The sequence below is a fragment of the Penaeus japonicus genome, unplaced genomic scaffold (assembly GCF_977035675.1).
Source record: "Penaeus japonicus unplaced genomic scaffold, GWHDUDI00000001_assembly GWHDUDI00000029, whole genome shotgun sequence".
Taxonomy (NCBI): domain Eukaryota; kingdom Metazoa; phylum Arthropoda; class Malacostraca; order Decapoda; family Penaeidae; genus Penaeus; species Penaeus japonicus.
Window position 1 is genome coordinate 15139180 of NW_028234431.1, and position 10000 is coordinate 15149179.

General features: G+C 42.1%; 1 protein-coding gene across 1 annotated transcript in view; it reads left to right on the forward strand.

Annotated features, from left to right (window-relative positions):
• The first annotated feature begins 359 nt into the window (after positions 1-359).
• The window catches only part of LOC122249560 (trissin receptor), a 34971-nt gene continuing 25330 nt past the window's right edge, over positions 360-10000 (forward strand). Inside the window, exon 1 of the mRNA XM_086553941.1 lies at positions 360-1659. Coding sequence (XP_086410067.1) covers positions 771-1659 — 889 coding nt within the window. The 5' untranslated portion in view covers positions 360-770. The remainder of the gene's footprint in view (positions 1660-10000) is intronic.

A 10000-nucleotide genomic window follows, 5' to 3' on the forward strand; every position in this document is an offset into this window, starting at 1 on the left:
AAAGATAGATGGATGAATTTGGTCTTTGGTCTGATAAAGAAGACGAGTGAGAAGGATTCTTTCACAGGTTTTGGAGAGACAGGATGTTAGTGAGATTGGTCGAATTTCGTCTGGGCGTCCTGGTTTTGGAATGGGAATGATGGTTGCCTGTTTCCAGGAGGTAGGCAGAGTGCCTGTAGCATAGGTTAAGTTGAAGAGATCTAGAAGAGGATTTCTTCCCTTTGCCTGTACCTTAGCAAGGAACCAGAGAGAGAGAGAGAGAGAGAGAGATTATATATAGAGAGAGAGAGTAAGAGAGAAAGAGAGAGATAATATACTCTGTATTTTTCACATTTCATTTGTTATTTTCAGAAAGGATTAGTGACATGATCGATGCTCATTCTGCTTCCCAATATATTAGAGAGAAGAAGGCTGTTTTGAGTCTAAACAGCTAAGTTGGCCGTGTGATGTGGCTGTTTTTGTCTCCTGTATGAAATGCAATAGATATTCTTGTACTTAAGTGGATAATCAAAGGACAACTAATATGTAAGAAAAGGATTGAAATTAAAAACACGGCATCGAGGGAAATATGATGCAAATTTAATTCCTCTTTGCCTCTGAAATGACGGACCCGAAACTGTGAATTCTGATTATTTTTACAGGCATTGAAGTGTGATGGAGATCAGTAAATATAACAAATTGATGAAAATCTCTATTTACTTTTTGTGTCAAGAACAAAAGGATCAAGTAGAAAACGTTCTCAGTAATTCTGAACATCATAAGACCTAGTGATGTCTGAGGCGCTTCGGAACGGCTCCGTTGTCTCTGCCGCCAAGGCCAGCCCCGCCCCGCCACTCCTGTCGCCCACCGTCCTCGCCTCCACTCAAGTCGCCTACTCAGACCATTCAAGCGTTGATTTCGAGGCTGGCGTTTCTAGCTCGCCGTCGCTTCTACCGCACATTGAAGCCTCCTCTGGTGGCGCAAATGCATCGGCTCTGCAACTGAACGGTACCTTGACAAGAGCGGTTTTCGGATTAGATTCCAGAGACCATGTGCCCCCAGGAAATGCTGTCCCCGATTCCTTTCTACCCACCATCGATTCGGCGGCTTTCAACCTCGTTGACGCGACGAGCAGGATTTCCGATGTCTCCTTCACTCCCGGCAGTGATGCCTCTACGGCTGCTATCACCAACAGCCCCTTCGGCCCGGCGACCGCTACAGTTCCGTCGCAACTTCCGTCGACATCCCCTTCCAGTTTGACTTCCACTGCAGAGGAGGTGACTTTACCTTTCCTCACGACCGAACCTCCGGCAAACAGTCTGCCTTCCAACCTCACTCTAGGGACTTGCCTAGACCACCTTACGGCCGTTCTCGCTCCCACGGGATCCACCTCAGCCCCCGGCACCACCATCGTCGGTCTGAACACCATCGCTTCCACCAGGAACTTTAGCTACCTCAATGTGACATCCTCATCGACTCTCCACAACATTTCCTCTTTCCTCTGCAGCAATGCTTCCTCCTCGCCATCACCCGCGCCCAACAGTGGCCCGATGGACCTCGGAGGGGAAGGGCCTGTCGCGGGAGAGGAGAGAGAAGATGAGGCCTTCCTTTTCGACCGGAGCGATGTGAGGGGCGTCCTCATTGCCCTCTACACAATGGTGTTCATTACAGGCTTCGTGGGTGAGTTGCTTTTTTTTTTTTTTTTTTTTTTTTGTATTGTCCTCTTTGTTGTTGTTTTTATCTTCGAGTTATAAGCGAGAAAGTTCGGGGAGAAAGCAGAGCAGAGCCTTCAAAGGTAAGCTGAGAATTGGATGTCCGACGTCCTTTGTCGTTTTTTGTCCATCTTAAGACTTGATTAGACATCTTTTGTTAAAACTTTCACATATCCAACATAATAATTTTGTTCTGTCGTTATAACAATTTTGCCGTCTTTATTTTTATTTTATTTTTTACATTATTTACATTTTCACATATCACCCCGTTTGCTTATTGTTCTTCTAACCTACTATTGCGTATGCTATCTTCTCACACAATCTGTTTTTTTCTCTTATCCTCTCTCTATCTTTCTGTCTTGTGGAACATTGCTACTCTTAACATGCACAAACAAAGTTTTTACACCTTGGCTTAGGACTCATGTCCAGCTGAAAAACTACCGGGGACTAAATATGTGACCGTAACAACAAAAACAAAAGCTCAATATCTAAAACTTATGGAGGAAATTCGGCTTCCTCCTGGCTGGTGACTCTCCTCCCGTTACAACCCTCTGTGATGCCTTCAACGATCTCCATTGGCATTCTAATTCCTGAAATTTGTAATAAAGAAAGTGCAAATTTCTGACAAGATTGATCGATGATCGAATTAATACTATACTGTGCATACATATATGGATCTCTTCATAAAATAAAACGTTATCAGCTCTCGTAGAGATTGTGAGTCAAAATGGATACAGAAAAGAGAGAGAAGAATGAGCATTGTATTATTAGAGCACATAAGGCAAACCCTTTAAGATGGAATTTTGAAACTAAAGCCAAATTTATACTACGAAATGCAAAAGACATCCAAACCCTATAATCATACCTATTGCATTTTGCAAAATATACGTCTTCTACTAAATGACCAGAACATTTTGAAATATTCCCATGCTAAATTCTACATTATTCTCTGTATCTTTCATGTACAAACTATTACTTGTACTCAAATTGATCCTCGCAATGCGTTTACTCACAACCTGTATATGTACAGTCATATTTGCTTTGATATTCATTATTACTTGCTTCTTTTTACTTTTTCTTTCTTCCTTCGTACCTCAGGACATAAATAATAGTATCTTATCTCTTCGTTTAACCATCTTTACTGTAAATGTATTGTGACCCCTTTGTGAGTAGGCCAACTTCAATATTTACATCCTTATGGAGAACATTCTGGAGAGAACACACCTCGCTCCTCAGACTTCGACTGGTCGCCATCGCCGTGGCAATTTCTACCCTCCTTTGAACTCATCCGCTCACACTGCCACTCTGCTATACAGAGTGGAGTCAAACCAGCAATGATATTAGCCATTTTCTTCTCCACTTGCTACGCACAATAGACCAACATTTACACTGGTGACGATTGGTAAATTGATTACCACAATATTACATCTCTCTCTCTATCTCTCTCTCTCTCTCTCTCTCTCTCTCTCTATCTATCTATCTATCTATCTATCTATCTATCTCTTCTCTCTCTCTCTCTCTCTCTCTCTCTCTCTCTCTCTCTCTCTCTCTCTCTCTCTCTCTCTCTCTCTCTCTCTCTCTCTCTTTCTCTCGCTCGCTCGCTCTCTCAGTTGTATTATCTAACTTGCTATAACAATGATTAAGTTTAAGTCTAATTTCTTCACTCACCAAATCAATAATGTAATTCAATCATAGTTACATTTCCCGAATCAAAGCACAGAGGTGCTTAGAATTGGAAGTAAACCGTTTTACATTAAGCGAGCCAATTATCCGACCAGTCAGTTAATGCGATAAAAATTCCCGAGTAGGATAAGTTTCATCCTTATTATCTCTCTCTCTCTCTCTCTATCTATCTATCTATCTATCTATCTCTATCTATCTATCTATCTATATCTCTTTATCTCTCCCCCCCCCCTCTCTCTCTCTCTCTCTCTCTCTCTCTCTCTCTCTCTCTCTCTCTCCTCTCCTCTCCTCTCTCTCTCTCTCTTCTCTCTCTCTCTCTCTCTCTCTCTCTCTCTCTCTCTCTCTCTCTCTCTCTCTCTCTCTCTCTCTCTCTCTCTCTCTCTCTCTCTCTCTCTCTCTCTCTCTCTCTTCTCTCTCTCTCTCTTTCTCTCTCTCTCTCTCTCTCTCTCTCTCTCTCTCTCTCTCTCTCTCTCTCTCTCTCTCTCTCTCTCTCTCTCTCTCTTTCCATTCTCTTTTTTCTCTCTCTTCCAATCTCCCCATCTCGCCCTCCCTCCCTCTTTGCATCCTCCCCTCTTTATACTAACATGTCATATATTTTAGGGCCATCGTTGATATCCTCACCCACTTTCAGAGTAAGCTTACACAACATTTACCAGATGTTGGGATGCCTGAAGGGGAAATACGAGGAGGGAGGGGAGAGGACGGGAGTAAAAGGGGAATAAGTCATAAATTAATGGAATGAGATATGGCGTCCCCAGACGGTACTCGAAGGAAGCCGGAGGATGGAGGGGAGTGGGCTAGTGAGGGGGAGGAAGGGCGAAGGGGGTGAATGAGGGGGAGGGAGGAAGGGCGAGGGAGGTGAATGAGGAGGGAAGAGAGAGAGGAATAAGCGGGCAGTTGGGAGGAGAGAGAGCTGAGTGAGAGGAGAGGAGGAGGGGGATCGAAGGAGGTGCATGAGGGAATAGGAGGGAGGGCGAAGGAGGGGGCAAGAGGGCAGAGAGGAAGGGGAAGAGTTGCGGGTGAGGAGAGGGGAAAGAGGGCCAGGGAAAAGAAACCCGTAGTCAGCACCTTTTTGTCGTGAGATTTGATTTGTGGCGTCACGTGGTTTTAGAGTCGGCGGAGAATGTGCGGAGGCAGGGAAATGGAGGGAAAACAGTGGGCGGGGGATCAGCTGGGCCAGATATGCAGCTCCAGGATCTCCTCTTCTTCCGTTTCGGGAATGATGGAACTTTTAGAGGCATGCATAAAACAGGCCCTGGCATTTCTTCATAAAAAAAAAGACCGATAAGGACAAAGTTGCCTTCTGAATGTTTTTTGTTTTTTTTCGGAGGGAAACAAGATCGAGGAAGCGCGAGCCATTATCCAGGTAATGCCCGTAGACAGGATCTCGAGGGGAGAAAGGTCGTAGGAAAAAGTTCCCTCTTTCCTGCTCAAGCTGAGCTGATGTATTTGTGCCGTTAAAGAATAATCGGATGAAGGGATGGACAGATAGATGCACTTTCCTTACACAAGAACACACAAACACATACACACACGTATATTACACACTCATCCAACAAATTCTACATCTAAATATATATCATATCCAATGGTAAACTTATTTCCTAGTGTGATATCACGTTTAAATAACATGAACGCTCTTGAACGTGCATGCCAGTTCTATTTATTCCCCGAAAGTGTATGCACACCATGATAAAATATGCCTTACACTTCCCGGAAAACTAATTTGAGACGAAATGGAGCCTGGAGCGGCAAATCCAAATGTAATGCAGTGAACAAAATCGCAAGAGTCGGGTTGTGGTGAGCGCGGTGAAGTGCGAATGCTCGTCGACCAAGAGGGAATCACGCACGACGGAAGGAAAATACTGTGCGTTGATTTCCGTAAGTATGCCTCGTCGTTCAAGGAGAGGAAAGATAAAGACATTTATTGGAAAGCGTTTGCATGGGAATGTATATCATTATGATATTTGTTCATCCATTTGAATTCCCCCTTTTTATTAACTGAGTATCCACACATTTCATTTGCCAATGTTTCGTACTTATAATTCTAGGCTAAAGCCATTTGTTCGTGCATCTATCTAAATGGAATCAGAAGAACAACATCTAGTGGATGTATTTCCGTTGGGATTTATTGTGTCTATAATAAAAGGTCCCTCACAATGCTTATTGATGCGGAAGGTCATTAACATTAATGCCGAGTAATTTCTGTTTCTCGTTTTATATGATATTTTTCTAGACCCTTTTTGCCATCAATAATTATCACAATTCTGACAATAATGACAAGATATATCATCACGATTATGAGAATGATATACCAATTTAGGCTTACATGACAAACAAACATGCGTAACCATGTCTATACAAATGATAATGCAAACTATTTGACAAGGTTTTCGGTGTTTTCCGTGATAGAAATCCTTCTCGAACGTTCTTTCGGGAAAGAAGCCAAGTAACGAATGACCTTGCATGACCAGGAACCACGATACCAACTCTCCGGACTCCGATGCCGTGCCAGGAAGGCCTAACGATAGCCTCGGCTGTTTCTCGTGGCAGACAGCGGCCGGTGCGATGTGGGAGGAGCCAGTCTGGTTCATGGTCAACCTCGAAGGACCTATCATACTCAGCCTTTCCGAGAGCGACTTATTAGCTCCTACTGTTCCCTTTCTAGGGTTTCAGGAATACGTTATTAACGTGCCGTGTATATGCATTAGCTTGATCCAGTGTTTACAACATATATGTATGCAGGTACTTGATTGAGGAATCCTATCAGGTATCAGCAATCAGATCCTACACAATAGGGACTCCGACCGCGACCATAGCGCCTGCTTGAGTCAGCGCTGCGAGGTAGACTCGCATTGTGTTTGGAACAATTGCATTGTGTCTTTGTTATCACACCCAAGACAGATGGAAGCGGCGGCGGCGGCGGCGGCGGCGGCACGGGTTTCTTTGCTTTCATGGATAGGTTCAAATCGTAACGGGGTTGATGCAAATGATTCTAAATGCGATGTATCTTATTTGCAATAGTTCTTTGTGGTATTTTTCCCATTGTCTTTCATTTACTTGTAAGTCCTTCGTTTGATCCTCCTTATCTTTTTATTTTCTCCGTTTTGCCTCCTTTCATGTGCTTGCCTTAAGCTGGGCACACACATACACATACACACAAAAGGTTACATATATGCCACATGGACAACGGCTTCCTTTCCTCCCATGTCCTCCGCCCGACCTCTTTTCGTGGTCCTCGTTAACTCCACCTGTCGATATACACACTAGGCCCTTCATGACTCCCCCCCCCCCCTTCCTTCCGCTCTCTCCTCTCTCTCCCCACTCCCCTTCCTTCTCTCTTCTCCTTTCTATATCCTTTCTCCTTCTCCCTTTTATCTTTCTTTTCTCTCCTATTCCCACTCTTCCTTCTCTTCTCTCTCCTCTCTTATTCTTCTCACTGTCACTCTCATTTCTCTCTTCCCTCTCCTTCCTCTTCATTCCCCTTTCATTTCCCTCCTTCTCCCCTTCCACTGCTCTCTCCTTTGTCCCCCCCTTCCCTCTCATCTCTTCTCCTCACTCTTTCCCTCTCACCTCTCTCTTCCCTTTCCTTTCATTTTCCGGTGCCATTTCTCCTCCCTTTCCCCTTCAGTCTCTCCTCTCTCTACCCTCGCCTTCTCCCCCCTTCCCCTCTCCCCTTCCCTCTCTCTGCCCCCACCCCCTTCTATCCTGTCTCCTCACTCCACCCTCCTATCCCTTTCTCCTCCTCTTTTTTTCCGTCACTGAACAAATATGATGTCACAGCGCTCGAGGGGAAAGGTCGAGTTATTTAGCGATATTGGAACAATGAATCTGAGCAGAAAATGAACGACGGGAGGGGAGAGGGTCCGCGAACTTCGGAAATTAGATGCAACAGAGATTCTAATGCATCATTAATTACGCATGAAGAGAGAAAGAATGATAGATAGATGGATAAAGATAGATAGATAAATATAGATAGACAGATAGATAGACAGATAGATAGAGAGATTGATTGAGAAACTTTATTTATATCATATGTCAAGACAACCAATGTCTATGGTTAAAATTTATTAAATATAATATTAAAAATTCTCCACAAAATAACAAAGCAAAATTATTGTATCTATTGAAACCTCTTCATATCATAGAGAGAGAGAAAGAAGAAGAGAGAGAGAGAGAGAGAGAAAGAGAGAAAGAGAGAGAGAAAGAGAGAGAGAGAGAGAGAGAGAGAGAGAGAGAGAGAGAGAGAGAGAGAGAGAGAGAGAGAGTTAATTTACAGAAGAATGCACATGCCCTGCAAATAGTCAGGGACAGAGGACATCTACTCAAATTGTCTGAAGGGCCGCACTGAAGTCCTTTCCTTACATAGAGGACTTTTTTAGTCGAACAAAAATATTGATCACTTAAAATAAAATAGTTATTTCTTCATTAAGATTCCGAATAATGCACTCAACGTAATTTTGGGGTATCATTTGTTACTACAGGTTGCAGAAATTGGTGTTGAAACTGAAGCTGCAGTGGTGCAATTTGCAGTTGCTTCATGGTCATCAGTTGGTCTATTTTCTGCATCAGCATTTGGAGGAGGCCTGAGTGCATGGAGCTGGAGTTGGTGCTGCTTATGAAACTGGTACTGCACTGGTAATTGACACATTTCCTTGAGATATTTTTCCCTGAGCAATCATCTCGGCGCATAATGAGCTTCCATGTGCGCCAGTGCAATACCAGCGCAACGTGACATGTCATGGAATCAAGCCCGTGATGCACTTGAACCGTTTAAGCAAAATGAGGAGCGCGATTTGAAGATGGTGCTTTGAAAGCCGCCGTACCTTGGACAACCTCAATGGATTTAGGTACTATTTGCCCCTCGTACGTAATATTTTATTTTCTGTGCCATCATTCCGTTCATTGTAACACATTTAGCCTTTGCGATTTTCTCATTAGATTCTATAATTTCATTTACTTCGATTTCCTTGCGATATCAAAAGTAATTACATTGGTGCATCGTCCTTTTCTGACCCCCCCCCTCCCGAACTTCTGTTTCTCCTACGGTTGTTATTTGTGCAAGAATTTCCTCATTTTTACAACTTACATATACACGATACATAGATAGTTTGACAGAGGTGAGAGATGGGAGCTACGAGCTAAATCCCCTAACGTTTTCCCTGTAGTGTAGACCCATAGTTGAAAATCAATCACCATATAAAAAAAGAAAAAAAGAAAAAAAAAAAACTCAGCGATATATCCCCATAAACCTGTCACTGCTTCTCCCCGCGGCATTAGTCCACGGATGACAAACAGACAACAATATCTTCCTCGGCATCGCGGCATTTTCCCGGAGCACCATTATCGCGAAGGATCCCGAGGCGCCCCGAAGCTTAGATGCCCTGTGATCCGCGGGACGCCGAGGGGATGCGGTCGGTCAGCTTGATTGGCAGGTTGAGTGCTCAGGCCTGGCTGAAATATATCATGCGCTCGTGTCCCTCAAGCTGTGAAGTTGCAGATAGATTTCCTCCGATTGATGTTTCCTCTTCAGGTCATCAGCGTTGCCAATAGATTCTTGTAATTATTGTTACTGTTATCATTATTACTATCATTATTATTGTTATTATCAAGAACAACACCAAGAACATCCTCATCATCATTATCATTATTACCATCATTGTTGTTATTATTTGTTTATCCTTTCTATCATTATCATTATTATTATTATCATTATTATTATTATCATTATTATCATTATCATTATCATCTTTATCATTGATATTACTATTATTATACTTACTATTATTATTATTATTATCATTATTATTATCATTACTATTGTTAATATCAATAATCATCATTACGGTTATCTTTATCATTATTATCATTAATTGTGATTAGTATCATCATTATGATCATTATCATCATTATCATGATTTTTTCGTCTTTTATAAACATCGTTATTATTGTCATTGTCATTATAATTATAATTCTTATTATTATAATTGTTGCTATCATCAACAACACCATGAATACTGATATTACTATTATTATCATTATCATTATTATTGTTACTATTATTATACTGATATTTATCATTATAATTACCATAATTGTTATTCTCATTAACATCATTATTATTACTGCTTATACTACCACTACTTTTATTATTATGTTTATTTTCAGAACTATTATCACTATTCATATTATTATAATTATCATCAATATCTTTATTACTATGATCATTATTATCATCATCGTTGATGTTTTGTTACTAGTGTTACCATTAATAGCCGTAATGCTGTTATTATCACCACTATCATCTTTTTCCCACGAAAAAGAAGCACCAATTTTTGCTACCAGTTCACCAAAGGGGCTGCTTGATTTAAGGACACGTGACCAATGTGCCGCGCACAGGGAGTGACATGCTGCTGTTGTTGTTGTTGTTGTTTTGGCGATACCCCTCCAAATCATGGTTTCGTTTTCTCCTTTGAAATCTGTATTTCAAAGATGTGGATGTGTGTTTTTTTAAGAGTGAAGTTTTGGTCTGTTTGTCTCTCTCTGAATGTGTGCGTGCGTGTGTGTGTGTGTGGCCTGGTGGGTGGGTGAGTGTGTGTGTCGTAATACAAAGTCTGTGTTTGAGA